General features: G+C 39.5%; 2 protein-coding genes and 1 long non-coding RNA gene across 5 annotated transcripts; 2 read left to right on the top strand and 1 right to left on the bottom strand.

Moving 5' to 3' along the window:
* Positions 1 to 3264: 3264 nt before the first annotated feature.
* Positions 3265 to 6163, top strand: odam (odontogenic, ameloblast associated). Of its 3 annotated transcripts, none has more exons than XM_024398398.2 (11): positions 3265 to 3393; positions 3544 to 3609; positions 3702 to 3746; positions 3917 to 3976; positions 4126 to 4359; positions 4685 to 4699; positions 5011 to 5127; positions 5466 to 5495; positions 5620 to 5703; positions 5861 to 5925; positions 6064 to 6163. In XM_024398398.2, the coding sequence occupies exons 2-10, from the start codon at positions 3550 to 3552 to the stop codon at positions 5894 to 5896; spliced, it is 681 nt and encodes a 226-aa protein (XP_024254166.1). In that variant the 5' UTR covers positions 3265 to 3393; positions 3544 to 3549; the 3' UTR covers positions 5897 to 5925; positions 6064 to 6163. The 3 variants fall into 3 exon arrangements, with proteins under 3 accessions (XP_024254166.1, XP_024254165.1, XP_024254164.1); XM_024398397.2 differs by having other exon boundaries at positions 4637 to 4699; positions 5469 to 5495; XM_024398396.2 differs by having other exon boundaries at positions 4637 to 4699.
* A 59-nt stretch (positions 6164 to 6222) lies between these two features.
* LOC112231690 (proline-rich protein HaeIII subfamily 1-like) lies at positions 6223 to 11107 on the bottom strand. The gene is made up of 20 exons (XM_024398395.2): positions 11088 to 11107; positions 10204 to 10268; positions 9988 to 10077; positions 9679 to 9828; positions 9422 to 9556; positions 9078 to 9164; positions 8813 to 8953; positions 8506 to 8613; positions 8384 to 8413; positions 8166 to 8186; positions 8053 to 8079; positions 7893 to 7919; positions 7763 to 7789; positions 7607 to 7636; positions 7448 to 7477; positions 7286 to 7327; positions 7115 to 7150; positions 6920 to 6937; positions 6771 to 6824; positions 6223 to 6683 (listed from the first exon to the last, which is right to left on the bottom strand). The coding sequence occupies exons 2-19, from the start codon at positions 10252 to 10254 to the stop codon at positions 6786 to 6788; spliced, it is 1089 nt and encodes a 362-aa protein (XP_024254163.1). The 5' UTR covers positions 10255 to 10268; positions 11088 to 11107; the 3' UTR covers positions 6223 to 6683; positions 6771 to 6785.
* A 5684-nt stretch (positions 11108 to 16791) lies between these two features.
* Positions 16792 to 17863, top strand: LOC112231688. Its single transcript, XR_002950502.2, has 4 exons — positions 16792 to 16917; positions 17008 to 17076; positions 17278 to 17322; positions 17520 to 17863. It is a non-coding gene; the product is annotated as an uncharacterized LOC112231688 (long non-coding RNA).
* Positions 17864 to 20646: the final 2783 nt, after the last annotated feature.

The raw sequence follows: 20646 nt of genomic DNA, 5'->3' as shown, positions 1-20646 counted from the left end.
AGTTCAAATGCCAAGACTCCGAGACCATTGATTTAGTGCTTTTGAAGTGACAGGTTGGCAAGAAATCTGTAGCCTATCTCCGCTGCACTGTATCAATACAATGGACTGCACCCTACTCACCAAAGCAATGACATTTTGGTAATGAATCTAAGTTACAAGATAGATAGGGTAATTCACCTATTATAAACAACCTATGTGAATGCGCATGTCTATCTGTCTTACCAAAATAATGCAAACTAAATGCTGAAAGAAGTAACCTAGTTATTCAAGCAGGCAAACAAAAATAGTTAAAGGAATCCGCCCCTTTAAATTATTATTTTTTAACCTAAAATGATATACCCAAATCTAACTGCCTGTAGCTCAGGCCCTGGAGCAAGGATATGCATATTCTTGGTACCATTTGAAAGGAAACACTTCGAAGTTTGTGGAAATGTGAAAGGAATGTAGGCGAATTATAACAGAATATATCTGGAAAAAGATAATACAAAGAAAAAACCGTTATTTTGTATTTTTTTTTGTACCATCATCTTTGAAATGCAAGAGAAAGGCCATAATGTATTATTCCAGCCCAGGTGCAATTTCGATGTACGTTGTATCAAGACTGCCCAAGTGTGCCTAATTTGGTTATTAATAACTTTTCATGTTCAAAATGGTGCACTCTCCTCAAACAATAGCATGGTATTATTTCACTGCAATAGTTACTGTAAATTGGACAGTGCAGTTAGATCAACAAGAATTTAAGCTTTCTGCCAATATCAGATATGTATATGTCCTGGGAAATTTTATTGTTTCTTACAAACTCATGCTAATCGCATTAGCCTTAACTCAACCGTCCCGTGGAAGGGACACCGATCCCCAAAAGGTTTTAATAGCAGTTTGGCTTAGAATACCAGCACAGCTGCGAATGCGAACAAATGAATGTGAATAGAACAGTGGTACCATGTAGGCCTAGAATACAAAATATAAGATCAATAAAGGCATGACAAAATCTATATTTCAGCTAGTTACATTAACAGTAAAACAAACACAGTAAACAAAAGCCCAATGGAGATCCAAATAACCAAAATATAGACTACAACCTACTACAGTGAGAAGCAGCCATGCAGAGCTGTCTTGCCAAACATAAAGACATGGAAAATCATGCTGCTCAGGAGTACAGCAACACGTTGTGATATGACACAAAACACTTCAGTGGATTAAATTCAACCCACTTTTTAATGTTATTTTTATTTTACCTTTATTTAACTAGGCAAGTCAGTTAAGAACAAATTCTTATTTTCAATGATGGCCTAGGAACAGTGGGTTAACTGCCTGTTCAGGAGCAGAACAACAGATTTGAACCTTGTCAGCTCGGGGATTTGAACTTGCAACTAGTCCAACGCTCTAACCACTAGGCTACCCTGCCGCCCCATAGGGGCTTAATCGATTAAGCAATGCCAGCCTACCATTAACACGTTTCCAATACACACAGTTCCATTTACAAGCACAAAAACCAATAGGCTACCAAGAAAACCATAATAGAATGTTTATTATGAAACATACTGATGTGTAACTACACCCAGGAGCATCATTTGGGTTCTTGCATTGTAATTATATTGAATTCTGCAGTAACCCAGTATTCCAGACACTCTTCCTATGAACCAGACACTGTTAAATTAATGTTTTTGGACAGAAAACCTGTGGCTAGGGTAGTATTCTAGATGAACCTGGGCTGGCTCCTCTGTTCCAAGATCGTCAGGAACAGTCAGAGGTGGAGGGGACTGTGGAGTCAATATCCTGGCGTTTGTGGAAGGGTGGGTAGGCTCTGCACGCAAAGCTAGCTGGAGCTCGGCAGCATCATCGCTGCTTGGCTTGGTGGTGACCTCTGTGGTTTGATGCTGCAGCTGCTGCTCATCACACTCCTTTTATCTTTGTTTGGGTAGTTTGGCAAAGCCAAGTTTTGATATCAATCGTGGCAGTGGCAGATTAGCTGGTTCGAGCAAGCTAAATAGGCTAAGGCTAATAACAATAATGTTTTTTTTTACAGCTAGCTAAGAAGCTAACTAAACTCTGTAGTGGTGTGGTGTGAGGCAGAGTTGAGTGAAGCACCTTCAATGGTAAACTTGACCCCACCCTTATAAATCAAAATCAAATATTACAGGTAGAGGTGTACCATATTATTCAATTAGCCTACCACAGATAAGTGTTTTCCCCAAAAATGTTATGGAAACCCAAAGGAGTCATTACTAACCACCCCAGGGGCTTTCCATAGCCCACCCCCGTACACACATCCTGTGCTCTCTGTCGATTCTACTGACACAGCACAGCGGGGATACAGATTTTGCACCAACCTGTCTCTCAATCATTTAAACTTTTTTGCTATTTTTATATAGGGAGATAGGACTAAAACTGAGGGGGCACAAGTTTCAACTGAGTGCCCAAAGCCCCCTTTTGCCCCCTCGTGGAACCTGGCCTGATGAAGAACAGGGGAAATGTTTCTACTGTAGATTGCACTTCTCACTCTTCCTCAATCTCTTTCAGAATATAATTATGTAATATAATGTCATAAGAGTATGCAAATGTTTCTTACATTTTTACAAATGGTTTTATCCAAACCAAATGATGGCAGTTAGGATCTAAACCAGCAGCCCTCCTGTTGCCAGTTCAGTAACCATTGGGATTTGAAGCAGCAACCTTACAGCTACCTGCCTATAATACCTTATTTATAGGACATAATAAACACTGATAATGTCAATCAAAAGACTTACATTTACACATGCCAACCCCACACCAGTCCATAGACTAATCATCTGTCTGAAAACTCTTAACCACCTGCAGCAAACTCTCTTGTAGTGACGCATATTATAATCACAGGTCTCTATGAAAGGTTTACAAATAACGCAGACTCATGGTCATCAGGGGCATTGAGTTCCAGGTTCTTCTGGCCAATATAGGGAAAGTGATGTATAATAGGAGATGTTGTATATATTGTGAACATACTGTAGGGGCAGAATACCCATTGAAATAATGGGACAGGGGTCGACTGTTATCCACCTTTCATCCACCTACTTTGTGTCATATAGTGTAGAGTCAACATATTAGACAATAATAACATTAGAATTGGTGTACGACACATAGATAATGTCCAGGCATGAGATTCATTTTGACTTATGGTCAGTCCATAATGATACAGCTGCATATATCTGCACCGTAACTGTCTGAGTCTGAGAGTGATGTCATCTCAAAGAGCCTGTGTGTCATATTGACCATAGTCTGTGTGTGTCTGGGACATGACAGCTCAAGTGGGAAGACAGAGATGGTTTAAAAGTAGGAGAGACACAGTAGCCTGGACAGAGAAATAAAGAACAGACTGGAAAGAAAGAAGATAGGCTGAAGCTGACGTCCTCTGATAAGGTAATACTGTCATGGGCTATGACTTGCTTTTGTATAATAAAAAATAGTGAAAAAAAATAGGTAGGCATCACATACAACATGCTCAAGATGGCTACAAGATGGTATTGAGATGTCAGATATGAACTACATTTTGTTCTGTCTTCATTGTAGGATATCATGAAGCCACAGACTGTAACTGTTTTGGTCTGCCTTTTGGGTGCTAGCCTTTCACTTCCTGTGAGTTTCACACGTTACTTGAATATTCCTTCATTTATAGCGCTACACTTCAAAATGAATCATAACAAACTGTTTTTGTTGCTTTTTTAAAGATATACCAACAGCAAATTGGAATCCTCGCGAGTAACAGCAATGAGGTACATTGAATTGTCCCATATGTTTTTGTCTGCAACTCTTGACATTGCATTTGTTGTTTGTGATTTTTCTTTCAAATTGATGTGCAGTAAAATACAATGCAATGTGGATTAACGGTTGTTAGACTGCTCTGACTGCTCTGACTTTCTGACTGCTCACCCATCCTTTACAGATCCTGCGGTTGAATGGACTGACCCTGACAGGTATAGGCTTTGGGCAAACACAAATGCAGGTACTGAACCAATCCAATCTAACGCAATCGAGGTAGAAATCATTAGCCATGATAATGCTATAATGCAATTGCTCATCAACTTCGGTCCGCAAAGCTTTGAAATGATGTTAGGTCAGAGACAGATCTTTTACCCAACCTTGTTTGTTCAGGCGTCTCCATTCATGCCCCAGTACGTGATCCAGCAGCAGCCTGAACTTGGTCTCCCCCAGATGGTGAACTTTAACCCCCAGGTGGGAGGCCCTTTCGGCCCCCAGATGATGTTCCCTACACAGGGGAACCAGCTGCCCCCCATACTGTACGCCAATGCCCAACAGGAGCAGCCTGGGGCCCCCCAGGACCCCAACAACCCCAATAATCCCCAGCAACCACACAACCCTGCACAGGTTGGCTACTGTACCATTTCAGATCAGTTAGTTGTTCTATGTATGTTTTCACAGAAATTCATTGAAATACCAATGTTTTTGATGGATACCAATGACAAAAGGCTTCCCAGCCTCTACTAATGAATACACATATTTTTTTCCTGAAGTTAGTTTGTCTATGTTTTTATACAAATTCAATGTAATTCAATGAAATACCATGTGTCAGGTAATCCACTACTAATTGGCAAAGTCTTTCCAGTATTTGTTGAAGTTGTATTTATTTTCTATTATCCTGAAGGGGGTTCCCCAGTTTCCTCAATACTACCCATCATTTTCATTTCCCCAGCAACCAAGAATGCAGGTACAGTGGAGTTTCCCTCTTTCAATGTGATGTGTTCCTCAAGGTGCATCTTGTATTCACTGTAAGAGATGATATACACTCTTTATTCAGACTAAAGGATCACTTTTACCCTCCATTTCTGTGTTGCATTTTCTAAGTAGTTCACTGTTGATTTGGTCCCCACAAATTGGGCATGTCAACAGTAAAGTTTTCAAGATAGAGCACTAAAAAGCTAAATGTGTGATCCTGATGTGTTTTGCATATCAAACATATCGTCATCACACTTTTTGATCCTTTAAGACTATTAACTTTCACAAGTGTATATTCCCTAGGGCTACCCCTACTACATGTCTTACGGTTACCCCAACTACCCCCAGCCTAACCAGAACAACGGGCAGAACCAGCTGAACTTGGAGAAGACCCCTCAGAAACCACAGCTCCCACTACAGGTGAGGAAGGGTCATTACATGGGTGTGCTCTCCCTTCCCCTCATACAGGCCTGTACACTAGACGAGTGACTTTTGCAGAGTGTGAGACGCTCCTATTCATTTCAATGAAACCTATGCATAAGCATTGCAGCTCCAGGAGAATAAAACATTTGAATGCGGCAGTTTAAAGTGCAGTGAAATATTCTCAACAGAAAGGAAATTAGAGACAATGAACCAATAGTATGTCATAATTTCCTGGTTTTAGTTTAATTTTAAACTAACAATAATTTTATAATTTGAAAATTCAACAGGCCAGACAGAGTATCTTAATAATTATTATTACCCTTTCAAAATTGCAGCAGGCTGCCCAACCTCAGGCACCAGGAAAGGTAAGTAAGCTCTTACTACTGTGTCTGAATCATATATGGATAACATTAATGTGTCCTCTATGTGAGGGCTGTTGATGTAGACTGAGCTGTGTGATATCTAACTGTATTTTTGTGTTGTTGATAGACATGGCCTAAAGGATTCCAGACAGAGGCTGCCAACCCTCCACCAGATCACCGTGGAGACACAGTTGACCCTGGCGTAGATGAGGTATGACCTCTACTTCTTTTACTATGACTATAACAATGCCAATATAATATATAATATATTATAGTATGTATACAGTGTATATATAGATTTTAGTAAGTGATATGACACATATGTTGTACTTGTGATAATGTCATCCTGAATTTTTTTTTTTTTACAGGGTCGTTCCAACTTCTCTTTCCTGTTTGAGCCATAGAATTGCATGTGGGGTCAAATGAAATTTAGGTAGGGTAACATTAGGGCCATTTCCAGGTTTTTATTATGGGAAGGAAACATTTCTTCAACTGAACACCTGAAATGTATTCATATCAGTAGTATACTGTACTTCCATTTAAGTGTTAATTTTTTTTGTTTCATTTTCAGGGATCGGCACATCAATCTCACATTCCTACTCCTATACTAATATAAGATATGTTGTCAGTTACAATATGATACATTTTCTATTGTCAAATAAATCCATTATCAAGCAAAATCACAGTTGTCAATTGTACTTTGTATGCACACAAAAACAAGAGTTCTTAGTTTGCATGCTGGAAGTTTTAATGAATGTTATAGAGCAATTGATTGAGAAAGTGTCAAATTATATCACAGAAGTAACCTCCACCAACACCTGCCATGTACTGTATAGTTAAAAATAGGTTCTAAAGAGGCTCCACATATCTTGCCACTGGGGGTGCTCTTGGGCCAAAAGGTGTCCCCTAATTGGACAGAAATATTGTCCAGAAATTACCTTACTGGACAGAAAGAGGCCCACCTCCCCACACCCATGAGTAAAATCAAATATTGTCTGGCTAAAACTAAAGATTGTTTGGTTTCATGAGTTAAGAAATGTATTAGTATTTAGGAAAACATTTAGCAACTAAATATCCAAATGTAATCTGTAAAGTTGAATGTACTCCAGATAGACATGAAAATACGTCAAAAATGTAATCTCATTCCAATCAACGATTCCAATCCAGATGCAAGGCTTGGGCTTCTTCTCCCTGTAAACAGGGAAGAAGAAGTCAGAAAGGGATAAAGAAATAGATGATGCATTGCAAGGAAACGCCTAGGCAAAGTGTTTAACACACCTTGTATCCACCATATTATTTTCCTTCCTCTTCCCAAGTCTTTGTCTCTTCAGCCTGCAGATAGATCAATCATATCATGGTTTAAGAAAGGAAATACATTATTTTATTGTAGGAATACAGATACAACAATGTCATTAGTAATTTCTTACCTTCATGAACGATGGGAGCTTGGGGTAAAGGTTGAAGGATTCAAATAATGTTTTAGATGGTATTGTGAGTGACATTTGATTGAAAAATAAACAATATTGTTACATTTGACAATATTCATTCATGATGACACTAAAGCTGAAAGGGAATATTAAAATCTCAATAAGAAGCATGTTTAGTAAACAGCCAATACTTACAAGTGTTGTTATCCCATATTCAAATGAGATTTTATTCTGCAGGGAAAAGAACAGATAAACATTTAAAACATGTGTAAAGTATATTTCTTAATTAAGAAAAAAGATCAAATCTCACATAACATATTTGCATTGTGGTATTTTGTTGATGTTAAATCATAAATGTATACATACTGTAGCTGAGGGGTTGTAGATGAGCTTCAGGTAAGGCTGGAACTGAGACAAAAAAAAAGACATGTTTTGCTATTTCTCAAATCTTCAAATCAACTTGTTTTCTATTTATTCAGCATTGTAAATATATAACAAAATAGTTTAAAGGTTCATTAGGACACTTACCTGAAAACCAGATGAGTGTGGGTATCCAAACTATCAAAACCAGGGACACAGAAAAAATATCAACTGCTTTTCAAGTTCTTTCAAGAAATTCACACTTCACACCAAAATTCACAGCAAAATGTACTAGAATATGATTTAAAACGGAATATCTCGTCATACCCCTAATTCTTGAGGTCTTTTATGTCCATGCTGTAAAACACATTACAGTTTACTTATCTGTTATATACAGTACAATGGCATACTTCCTGCTATGTTGCTTACAATACTTCAGAGTCATAGAATTAAGCTAACATGGAATGAGAGGCTAGTCCCTACCCTTGGTGGGGGTGTTCCTCGTCCTCCCTGATAGTAAAGAAAATACAGTATTTGTTTTACACAATTCTATCATGCAGTACTCCAGCCATCATAATACTCAAATAAATCATTGTTTGTGTGAATTCCTTACCTTTGGCAGCAGGAAAATGTTCTCACCCTACAAAGGGAAACATGTTCGCCACATGAACAGATATAGACGACATACACTGTATGATACTGTGACAATTAACGCATGTATAATATATGACAACAATTCTATCTTAGATCATTCAGGCAAATTCATTATTTACCTCTTTCAGGGGCAGACCACTTGCATTCTGGGAAAGAAAAAAAGCATTTTGTTTCAATATGATTTTAAGTATGTAAATCCATTCAGTTTTTGATAGTAAAAACATCATCTTACCTGTAAAGTCACATTGTCAGCCTGTAAAAGAACCATAACATTATTTATTTTTTAAATTCTAATTTCTCAAGAATTTCTAAATGAATAAACAAGGAATAACAAGGAATAACATCATATTTAACAATAAATTATACATATCTCATTACCCATATGTCTGTATTCACAAAGCGATGTTCTTCATTGACATACATTAATTACCAATGGCTAAGGTACTGTACCTGAAAGATGGGGATGAATTCTCTGTTGCCCTAAAACATTAAAAAAATGGACATAGGTTAATTTTGTCTACGTTAAACTTAATGTCGGGTTATGACATAACCAGGATCTATTAACAACCTACCACCATCTCAGGTTGCAACAGTCTTCCTCCAAAGATGGTGTCATCAAACGGGGGCCGTCCACCTGCTCCAGATGGAACAGCTGAGGGGCGAATGGGGTTCCTGTCAGGCTGGGGAGATAAAGAGACACAACACCCTTCATTATATCAAAGCTAATTAGTTCTGTCGTCTCCTAGCCAGCGTCCCATAATCTATGCGCTTTTAACAACAGAAAGACAGAGAGGGATACATTGGCTAACACACTAACAAACTGGACGGCCAATGTACTTTCCAATATAGTCTGAAATAAAAGTTTAAAAAATGTCTTACCCTTGCATCAAGGTTCCTCATGTTGGGTCTTCCTCCTCTTGGGGGCCCTGCAGGTCTACGCCATCGGGACCCTGGCCCGCGAGGGGTGCCCTGGCCAGGGTGCGGTCTAGGTCCATTGGGAGCATACCCAAAGTCTGATCCCTATTGAGAGAGAGAGAGAGAAACATTCAATTCTAGTTCTACAATCAGTTAAGCATCTTAAGTGGAATCGGTGATTGTATTCATAGCAGGTTGCATGGAGGTTGCCATTACACCGTTTACTCACTGTCACAGGTGGAAGATCGGCAGGTGAAGATGATCCTCGGTCTCCTCTCATGGTTCCCTGGTTCCACCATTGACCTTCATCCTCTCTCTTGACCAGGAGCGAGCATCATATTACACATGTTAATTAACAATAGATTTTCAATTGATGGAGGATCCCTGACAGCTTTTATATTTGTATCCTTTATTTATTCAGGAGATCATATTGAGATTACAAATCACTTCCAAAATGAGACCTGAGTATATTATGGCAAAAAAACGATCACAAAAACAGCATATGAGAAGAAAAAACATTGAAAAAGCAATACATTACATAAATAGAATAGAAAAGAACCAGACACGACATACCCTTTTATAATCCCGATCAGGGTAGTCGAGGGGTCCTCCAGACTCGGGCCCTCCCATTAGTCGCTGAGTGTCCCCACTTCCTGGGCCTCCAGAGGGTCTGTTTGGGTACCAAGGGGGCATTTGATCCTGGTCGGGCTGCACAAAATAAATTCAGTCAAGTAAAAAGTACTATATCATAACTATTACTACTAGTAGATACAATGAATTAGTAGTTTGGGAAAATCACATTTGTTAATCAAATTAGAAGGCCATCATACCCATCCTGGGTTGCCAGTTCCACCCATATCCCATCCTTGCCACGTAGGTCCTCCACCGATTGGTCTAGAGTTCTCTCCTCCTCCACCTATTGGCTGGCCCCCAAATGGAGGGAGGGAACCATCCTTCATCCAGGGATCTCTACCATTGGGCTTGACAAAGTAAAGGAAAATAATATGAGCTTCAGATATAACCATTAAGTAAGAAAACAAAGTAAAATCTAGAATTGTCTGTTTTTCTCTAAATCTTGATTGACTTTGATTTAGGGCTCTTGGATCTCTTGGAAATCTCTTTGAACTTTTTTTTCTTACTCTCATAGGGTGTCTGTCTGGACTTTGTTGAGGTCCGCCAAATGGGAGGAATCGACTGTCTCCCTGTTGCAATTGTCTCCATGGGTCAGCCTGGGCAAAGTAAATCACAATTTAATAAAGTACATGATCTGCCGTGCTGAATATTAATAAACCTAATGCATTGCACCCATATATTTTTCCGGATTATTCTCTATTCTCTCTTGACTATTTACTCACATGTGTAGCCACAGCCGAGAAAAGTAAAATGACAACACAGAGGTACTCCATTGCTTCCTATATGCCTGTAAGACAATTATTCATATTTAAACACTGAAAACACAAAGTTGTTTAACAGTGATATTGCTAACACTGAAAACAAAAAGTTGTTTAACAGTGATATTGCTAACACTGAAAACAAAAAGTTGTTTAATACAGGATCGGTGTCCCCCTCACGGGACGGATGAGCTAACGTAGGCTAATGTGATTAGCATGAGGTTGTAACAAGAACATTTCCCAGGACATAGACATATCTGACATGGGCAGAAAGCTTAAATTCATGTTAATCTAACTGCACTGCCCAATTTACAGTAGCTATTACAGTGAAAGAATACCATGCTATTGTTTGAGGAGAGTGCACAGTTAGGAACTTGAACATTTATTAATAAACCAATTAGGCACATTTGGGCAGCCTTGATACAACATTTTGAACAGAAATGCAATGGTTCTTTGGATCAGTGTAAACTTTGCACATACACTGCTGCCATCTTTTACCAGCTCTAATGTGTTATATTCTCCTACATTAATTTCACATTTCCACAAACTTCAAAGTATTTCCTTTCAAATGGTGTCAAGAATATACATTTCATTGCTTCAGGTCCTGAGCTACAGGCAGAGAGATTTGGGTATGTTTATTTTAGGTGTTTTTTTTTTAAAGGGTCCGATCCTTAAGAGGTTTTAACATTGAAAATACATTTTAACACTGCAAACAAAGTTGTTTAACACTGAAAACACATTACTGGAAACAGTAGTTTTAACATTAAAAACACCAAGTCATTTTTGCCACCAGATTGCTTGAAAACAACCTGTCTATTCTAAACCCAGTGTTTCTCCCTAGCACTTACCTTCACCTTGGAAGTCTCTTTGTGCTCTAAGCTCCTACCTATGGACACTTATATTAGACATGAAGTGTTGAGCAATCTCTATACTGCTTGAGAAAACACAGCCTATGACTAATGCTTTGATGTGTGCAATAGGGCAATTATCACGCAGGCTTTGCTAAAGGGGTATTTCATTGACATTGAGTCGCGCAATGCCAGTTTGCCAACAGAAAGAGTCATTTGATTGCAATGACAGTCTGACAGTAGCTCATATAAGTGTATTTAAATTGTATAATGTACACTGAACAAAAAATATAAATGCAACATGCAACATTTTCAAAGATTTTACTTAGTTAAGGTTCAAATAAGAAAATCAGTCAATTGAAAGAAATTCATTTGTCCCTAATCTATGGATTTCACATGGGAATACATATATGCATCTGTTGGTCACAGATACAGTGCATTCGGAAAGTAATCAGACCCATTGAAATTTTCGCTACACAGCTATTTTCAGGTCACTCCAGAGATATTTGATCGGGTTCAAGTCCAGGCTCTGGCCGGGCCACTCAAGGACATTCAGAGACTTGTCCCGAAGCCAATCCTGTGTTGTCTTGGCTGTGTGCTTAGGGTCGTTGTGCTGTTGGAAGGTGAACCTTTGCCCCAGTCTGAGGTCCTGAGCGCTCTGGAGCAGGTTTTCATCAAGGATCTCCTGACTGGTCTCCCAGTCCATGCCTCTGAAAAACATCCCCACAGCATGATGCTGCCACCCCCTTGCTTTACTGTAGGGATGGTTTTACCGTAGAGATGGTTTCCTCCAAAAGTGAGGCTTGGCATTCAAAGCAAAGAGTTCAATATTGGTTCATCAGACTAGAGAATCTTGTTTCTCATGGTCTGAGTGTCCTTTAGGTGCCTTTTGGCAAACTACACACGGGCTGTCATATGATTTTTACTGGTAAGTGGCTTCCATCTGGCCACTTTACCATAAAGGCCTGATTGGAGGAGTGCTGCAGAGATGGTTGTCCTTCTGGAAGGTTCTCCCATCTGTGTCTAGCCACAATCCTATCTTGGATCTCTACGGACAATTCCTTCGACCTTATGGCTTGGTTTTTGCTCTGACATGCACTGTCAACTGTGGGACCTTACATAGACAGGTGTGTGCCTTTCCAAATAATGTCCAATCAATTAAATTTACCACAGGTGGACTCCAATCAAGTTGTAGAAACATCAAAAGGATGATCAAAGGCAACAGGATGCACCTGAGCTCAATTTCGAGTCTAATAGCAAAGAGTCAGAATACTAATGCAAATAAGGTTTTTCTGTTTTTTATTTTGAATTAATTTGCAAAAATGTCTAAAATCCTGTTTTCACTTTGTCATTATGGGGTATTGTGTGTAGATTGACGAGGAAAAAATGTGTATAATCCATTTTAGAATAAGGCTGTAATGTAACAAAATGTGGAAAAAGGGAAGGGGTCTGAATACTTTCCGAATGTACCTTTAAAAACAAGTAGGCCTATGGAATGCTGTCCCACTCCTCTTCAACGGTTGTGCAAAGTTGCTGGATATTGACTGGAACTGTAACACGCTGTCGTACAATTCAATCCAGAGCATCCCAAACATGCTCAATGGGTGACATGTCTGTTGAGTGTGCAGGCCATGGAAGAACTGGGACATTTTCAGCTTCCAGGAATTATGTACAGTTCCTTGCGACATGGACTGTGCATTATCATGTTGAAACATTAGGTGATGGCGGCAGATGAATTACACGACAATGGGCCTCAAGATCTCATCAAGGTATCGCTGTGCATTCAAATGCAATTATGTTTTTGTCCATAGCTTATGTCTGACCATACCATAACACCACCGGCACCATGGGACACTCGGTTCACAACGTTGACATCGGCAAACCGCTCGCCATGCGTGTGCCATCTGCCAGGTACAGTTGAAACCGGGATTCATCCGTGAAGAGCACACCTCTCCACCTCTGCCAGTGACCATCGAAGGTGAGCATTGATTGGCTCACTGAGGTCTGTAGTAAGGTCAAGAACTGCAGTAAGGTCAAGACCCTGGTGAGGACAACAAGCATTCCGATGAGCTTCCCTAAGACGGTTTTTGATAGTTGGTGCTGAAATTCTTTGGTTGTGCAAACCAGTTTCATCAGTTGCCCGGGTGGCTGGTCTCAGACCATCCCACAGGTGAAGAAGCCGGATGTCCTGGGCTGGCATAGTTACACGTGGTCTGCGGTTGTGAGGCCGGTTGGGCTTACTGACAAATTCTTTAAAATAAAGTTGGAGGTGGCTAATGGTAGAGAAATGAACATGAACATGAATATTCAGCAGCTCTGGTGGACATTCCTGCGGTCAGCATGGCAATTGCACGCTCCCTCAAAACTTGAGACATCCGTGGCATTGTGTTGGGTGATAAAACTGCATATTCTAGATTGATCTTTAACTGTCACCAGCGCAAGGTGCAGCTGTGTAATGATCATATGGTTGAATCAGATTGATGATATGCCACTCCTGTCAGTCAGGTGGATGGATTATCTTGGTAAAAGAGAAATGCTCACTAATAGGGATGTAAACAAAATTGTGCACAGAATTTGAGAGAAATAAGCTTTTTGTGCATCTGGAAAATGTATTGGATATTTGATTTCAGCTCATGAAAAATGGGACCAACACTTTACATGTTGTGTTAACATTTTTGTTCAGTGTTTAATAGTTGACTTCTCTACAAATACGGATGCCTTTGAAATGTGTGAACTCTTGAACATGATCCTAAATTAATGTTTTTGCCTGGAGCAACATATACTTGAAAGAAAGAAAAACAGTTGGACATTTGTCGTGGCAAGGTGCGGATTGTGTTGCGTATTATACTTTTTAAGCTGGTGACTCAAATACTTCCCATGATGTTTGGGCAACATTTAATGGTGGGGAGCTAAGAGGGTGTTTGTTTGCAAAACACTGGTACTGCATGTGTTTTCAAAATGATTAATATCCATTTCTATCACACATTCAACAATTATTTCAGCGATTAGCTGGATGTAGTTGATATTTTGTCTTTATAGTAACATTTATGACTCAGCTTTATTCTAATAAATGTTCAGAAATGTTTGAAATTAATATATTATAATACATTTTATATGCTTATACATTGTATACTTATAATACTTATACATGTTTTTAAATAATGATATACCATTTACTAATAATAAACACTATTTATAAAAGGTTTATTCATGAAAATGACTGTGAACTGTTACCACACGGTTGTGTTTTATATCCTACATTTGACATGTGACTCATCTCTGAAGTTATAATGTAAATCACTTACTATTACCCACACCTATCCTTCAACAGAGAGTTTAAAGATTTCAGAAAATTAAACATCATGATTATTTTCACAATAATACAGCTTAGTATTAGGGGTTGTGACTGTTAACTATTAGGGGTTGTGACTGTTAACTATTAGGGGTTGTGACTCTTAAGTATTAGGGGTTGTGACTCTTAAGTATTAGGGGTTGTGACTCTTAAGTATTAGGGGTTGTGACTCTTAAGTATTAGGGGTGTGTGACTGTTAACTATTAGGGGTTGTGACTGTTAACTATTAGGGGTTGTGACTGTTAACTATTAGGGGTTGTGACTGTTAACTATTAGGGGTTGTGACTGTTAACTATTAGGGGTTGTGACTGTTAACTATTAGGGGGGGTTGTGACTGTTAACTATTAGGGGTTGTGACTGTTAACTATTAGGGGTTGTGACTCTTAAGTATTAGGGGTTGTGACTCTTAAGTATTAGGGGTTGTGACTCTTAAGTATTAGGGGTTGTGACTCTTAAGTATTAGGGGTTGTGACTGTTAACTATTAGGGGTTGTGACTCTTAAGTATTAGGGGTTGTGACTCTCAGTGCTCTTAACTTGAACCCACCGACTGGGTATAGCTCATTGTCTTCGCATCATTATCAACTGCTGAAATGAACTGTGACTCAAAGGTAAGGGAATTGGTCTTAAAGCAGGGCTTTTGAACGTTGGTAAATATACTTATGCTGTGGTGTTCACATGCTATTTCAGCATTCAGAACAAAAACAAAAAGGTCATCTAAGCTGCTTTTGCTTCTTAATATGATTTTAGAACTGACCACCAAGATGATGATGAAGACTACAATCTTTCTGGGATGCCTCCTGGGCCTGTCATTGACTCTTCCTGTGAGTTTAACAAAAATAAACATACAATAGATATGGCCCAAATTACCTAGTATTCTACATTATATCATATTTTATTTATATTTTCGATATCATTTTTTAAATATATTCATATATAGGCATATTTACATGTACAAAATTATTATTTTTCAGGCTGATCATTTGAGAGTTGCACGTTCCAGCTCTGACCAACTCTAACTCAAACTCCAAGGAGGTACGTTCCATAGCTCCACAGATTATGAGCAGAAATTATTTACACCTGCACCTGCCCCAACCCCTGCACCAGACTCAGCCCCTGCACCAGCCCCTGCACCAGCCCTAACCCTAACCCCAACCCCGGCACCAGCCCCAACCCCGGCACCAGCCCCTGCACCAGCCCCAACCCCTGCACCAGCCCCAGCACCAGCCCCAACCCCTGAACCAGCCCCAGCACCTGCCTCAACCTCTGAACCAGCCCCAGCACCTGCCTCAACCCCTGAACCAGCCCCAGCACCTGCCTCAACCCCTGAACCAGCCCCAGCACCTGCCTCAACCCCTGAACCAGCCCCAGCACCTGCCTCAACCCCTGAACCAGCCCCAGCACCTGCCCCAATCCCTGAACCAGCCCCAGCACCTGCCTCAACTCCAGCACCAGCCCCAGCACCTGCCCCAACCCCTGAACCAGCCCCATCAACTGCCTCAACCCCTGAACCAAGACCCAGCACCTGTCTCAACCCCTGAACCAGCCCCAGCACCTGCCTCAACCCCTGCACCAGCCCCAACCCCTGAACCAGCCCGTGCACCTGCCTCAACCCCTGCACCAGCCCCAACCCCTGCCCCTGCTGGACGTTAACCAGGTGAGGTGATGTTACAGTAAGCCAGCCATTATTAATTTCATTTCTCAACATATTAGAGTCCCCCAACGTGACAAATGAAATGTAATATCCTATATATGAATTAATTCACTTCTCAATCTAGCAGGTATTTAATGGAACTCCCAGACAGTAACTGCTGTCCCTTCATATCCTGCATCACGCAGCACTCTGTGGAACCCCACACTTTACATTCTGAAGTGTGATTCCTTCATGTATTTATGTTCAATTAAAAATATATATTTCAAGCTACATTGTATGTCTCTCCAGTTCTCTGATGAGTGCTCATGAAGTTTGTGGAAATTGTGAAAAAAAAGTGTGGTACATCAGATTGTATGATAAGTAAATGGTCTAAATAAATGGTGGAACTTTAGCTATATTGCATTATTTGAGAAATGAAAGCGGTGCAATACAATTTGAAACAATATTTTATCAATATACATTATCTAACATTATTTAAATGTGTTCATTTAGCCTCCACAATCCCCCAAAACCATGTGAATGAATCATCAACAGTTTCAAAACGTCTCATCTTTGCTAAGGTTTCCTAATACTGATGAGACATTGTTCTTTGTGGGGACTGTGGATATATATGGATTTGTAGGATTACCCACCAAATGCCTAATGTCATCACATTTACATCTCCAGGACACAGGACACACCTTTGATCATGGGACTGAAAGCTCATTGGTGCACTGGACTGAAATGGTCTATAAAAAGCACAAACTAGCTGTTAATTTACAATACAGCATCAGTGTCACAACTTTAGTTCTGACTTTTCAACCATTTTACATCTTCACTTGAACAGGTAAGAGGTTCAAAAAATACTGTAGTGGAATTTAGGCTTTCAGAATTTTTATCTAGCTTTGAATTCACAACTCGTATTCTTCATTTCAAGAACTCCATGGTGACCATGAAACTACTATTCCTAGTGATGTGCCTGATTGGACTTTGTTCTTCCATTCCTGTAAGAATTCTTGAAATACAACATCAACACTGCAATTTACGCATCAATACACCAAGAGATTGCTGTTTCCACAGATTGCATTGCATTGGAATATGACAATACATTAATTATTACAATACGATTAACTTAAGTTCACACTTTGAGTGTTGATTACTCTATACTGTAATATCCTGTATCCTGGGATTTTGTTTGTGTGTGCAGGTGTCTGAGAAACATGATCGAGAGGAGCGCTCAGCTAGTGATGAGGTACAGTAATATTTAGTACTATCTATTGGTATTTATTAGGTATTCTATCTATTAGAGTACTTTAGTATGGGCTGCTATTTGAATATGATTACTTTGAGTTCAGAACAATTGATCCATCTCTCTCTCTCTCTCTCTCTCTCTCTCTCTCTCTCTCTCTCTCTCTCTCTTTCTCTCTCGCTCTCTCTCTCTCTCCACAGATGTTCAGGGGTTATGGGCATAGTGTTGGGGGATTCTATCCCTATCAGCAGCCTCAGCAGCCTCAGTACCCATCATACTTCCCTTACGCCCAGCCCCCCCAAAGTAACTCTGCCCTGTTGGCCCTCCTGCCCTTCCTATTGGCCAGACTCGCTGCCGCTCCAGCCGCAACTCCTGCTGCAGCTCCCGCCCCAGCCCCAGCAGCAGGTGGAAAATGAGATGGGCGTCGACAGAAGAGCCAGAAGGACTCTCATGTCTCCACCTTGTTTACATCACATATGTTGACATTAGCTGCTGTTCAGAGCTGATTATTCCATTTTCAATAAATGAAATAAGTTAAGATCCATCATTGTGTATGTCTTTGTCTGTTGTGTTCTGTTTGCTTGACAAAGTATTTGCGATGCTTTCAAAACAAGAGTGAAACCTCTCTGACATAAGGTGGATGTCTCTACAAGTCCTAACACAATTGTGAACAAATATGAAATCCACAAAACTTCGGAATTCATAGTCAATTCCAGGGTATTTGGTGTTTCCAAAAAAGGGTCAAGACCCACTACCCACTCTTGGGTAGCACATGATGAAATATGTTGTTTGGTGGCTAATAACAAGACAATTTTGAAAGACACATTGCAAATGGGTTATAACATAATCGTTTGCGAACCTCTAATCTATAACTTCAGTGTAAAGTCAGATACTCTAGATATCTAGTAAGCTTTGTGTGATATTATTTTGAATGGTTTTACGGACCGGCTAAGCTCCTGGTCCCCTTTTGATTACTGTAGTTATCTATCCTTAGCACTGAGTAAGTATCAACACTTAATAGTAGCCTAGTATACAATTGCCCTGATTAATTGTTTTAATCATTTTATTTTTCTGTCGTCCCTGATAGAAATTCGATCAATACCTGACGCTCCAAAGTAAATTCCTCAAATATTGTGATTTGATATAAAAACTCACTCGACTGTCTTGCAAATGTTAGCAGAAAAATCGAACGCTTCTGACAGTTGAACATTGGGACCACTTTGTGAGGGAGACCCTTATTAGCTGGTCTGTGATCCACTGACAATATAAGGTCAGAGGTAATATGCCAAACTCACACAGAGAATCACACAGAGAATGTTCTCTTCATAAATGTAGATGTGGAATAAACATTGTTCTGGAATTAACAGCAGATGGGAAACAATGATACAGTAGGCCTATACTGACTTTTTCAGTTAGCACATTTGATTAATAGCAGTGGCAAGAGGCTAATTTGTTTGCCTGTTTTGTAATGCCCAACGTTACATGGAACACCCAGACATCATACAACATCCTTCATTGCAACACATTTAGGCTTCATTAGGGCTTTGTGATTGGCTGAAAAACACTACATATTGTTTGTGTATTGATGAGTGTGCTAGCGCATGCAGAGGCACTGAGAAGGCTTTTGACCCTGAGATAAGTTAAGGTATGGTTATACTTATAATTCTAACACTTTGTTCAGAGTGAAGGCATTCTTATACACTCATTAACTGTGTAGTAGATTATACATATAATATGACGTTTATGTTTATACTCTATTTAGATGAAGACTTTCAGCATGAAGATTGTTGTTCTACTTGGATTTGTGATGCTTCTTTCTATTGCTTTGGTAAGCCATGCATATAGTATGTACATGAAATTCTGGTGCAAATCTTAGTATATTACATCCATATGTACTGTATATTATTTTGTCTTATTGTTTGCTTTTGAAGGCTGAGCATGACAATGACAATCAGCATATCATTGAGAAGTTTCTTCAAGTGAGGAGGTGAGTATATATTTTTAAAGGAGTGTTTTTGCATTATTGGGGACAGAGACATTGAGAGAAAGACAGGAAAGGCAAAGTTTGTGCCAAAAGGGTGTGGGCCACAATCAAATCGAAGCCTACACGTTATACAGTGCTTTCCAAAAGTATTCACACCACTTGACTTTTTCCACATGTTGTGTTACAAGGTGGGATTCAAATGGACAAAAAAAATAGTATTTTCTGTCAACGATCTACACAAAATACTCTCTAATGTCAGAATGGAAAAAACATTCAAACATTTGTAAATAAAATATGAACAATACAACTCTAATATGTCTTGATTACATAAGTATTCAAACCCTTGAATCAATAGATGTTAGAATTATCTTTGGCAGTTATTGCAGCTGTGAGTCTTTCTGGTTAATTAAGTCTAAGATCTTTGAACACCTGGATGGTACAACATTTGCACATGATCTCTGCTAGACAGCCACTTTCAAGTCTTGCCATAGATTTTCAAGCTGATTTATGTCAAAACTGTGACTAAGCCACTCTGGAACATTCAATGTAGTCCTGGTAAGCAACTCCAGTGTATATTTGGATTTGTATTTTAGATTGTTGTCCTGCTGAAAGGTAAATTTGTCTCCCATTGAATGAACCACGTTTTCCTCTAGGATTCTGCCTGTGCTTAGCTCTATTCCATTTCTTTTTATCCTAAAAAACTCCCTAATCCTTGCCATTGACAAGCATACTATAAGGGTTTTCGTCCTCCTCTTCTGAGGTGGAGTAGCGAGAAGGATCGGAGAACCAATGCGCAGCGTGGTAAGTGTCCATGGTTGTTTATTAAACTGAACACTCCATACAAAACAATAAACGTAACGTGAAACCAGTACCGTGTGGTGTAAAACACAGACACGGAAACAATCACCCACAAAACAACAGTGAAACCCAGGCTACCTAAGTATGATTCTCAATCAGAGACAACTAACGACACCTGCCTCTGATTGAGAACCATACTAGGCCGAACACAGAAAAACAACCTAGGCACACAAAACATAGAATGCCCACCCAACTCACGTCCTGACCAACTAAAACAAACAACAAACACAATAACTAGGGTCAGAACGTGACACATACCCATAACATGATGCAGCCAACACCATGCTTGAAAATATGAAGAGTGGTAAGACAGTGATGTGTTGTGCTGGATTTGCCCCTAACAACGCTTTCTATTCAGGGAATAAAGTGAATTTCTTTGCCACATTTTTTACACTTTTTCTTTAGTGCTTTTTTCAAACAGGATGCATGTTTTGAATTTTTTAAAATTCTGTACAACCTTCCTTCTTTTCACTCTATCATTTAGA

The sequence above is a fragment of the Oncorhynchus tshawytscha genome, linkage group LG34 (assembly GCF_018296145.1).
Source record: "Oncorhynchus tshawytscha isolate Ot180627B linkage group LG34, Otsh_v2.0, whole genome shotgun sequence".
NCBI lineage: Eukaryota > Metazoa > Chordata > Actinopteri > Salmoniformes > Salmonidae > Oncorhynchus > Oncorhynchus tshawytscha.
The sequence above is the reverse complement of the archived record's forward strand: the minus strand, read 5'-3'. Positions and strand labels throughout refer to the sequence as shown.

Bases quoted from the DNA above. Each gene is read 5' to 3' on its own strand.
- odam (XM_024398396.2), top strand. From the start codon at position 3,550: ATGAAGCCACAGACTGTAACTGTTTTGGTCTGCCTTTTGGGTGCTAGC. The intron at 3,977-4,125 runs GTACTGAACCAA...TTGTTTGTTCAG, and splicing joins TTGGGCAAACACAAATGCAG to GCGTCTCCATTCATGCCCCA. The intron at 4,360-4,636 runs GTTGGCTACTGT...ATTATCCTGAAG, and splicing joins AACCACACAACCCTGCACAG to GGGGTTCCCCAGTTTCCTCA.
- LOC112231690 (XM_024398395.2), bottom strand. From the start codon at position 10,254: ATGGAGTACCTCTGTGTTGTCATTTTACTTTTCTCGGCTGTGGCTACA. The intron at 9,829-9,987 runs GTAAGAAAAAAA...TACTTTGTCAAG, and splicing joins CAGACAGACACCCTATGAGA to CCCAATGGTAGAGATCCCTG. The intron at 8,080-8,165 runs GTAAGATGATGT...TTTCTTTCCCAG, and splicing joins CTGACAATGTGACTTTACAG to AATGCAAGTGGTCTGCCCCT.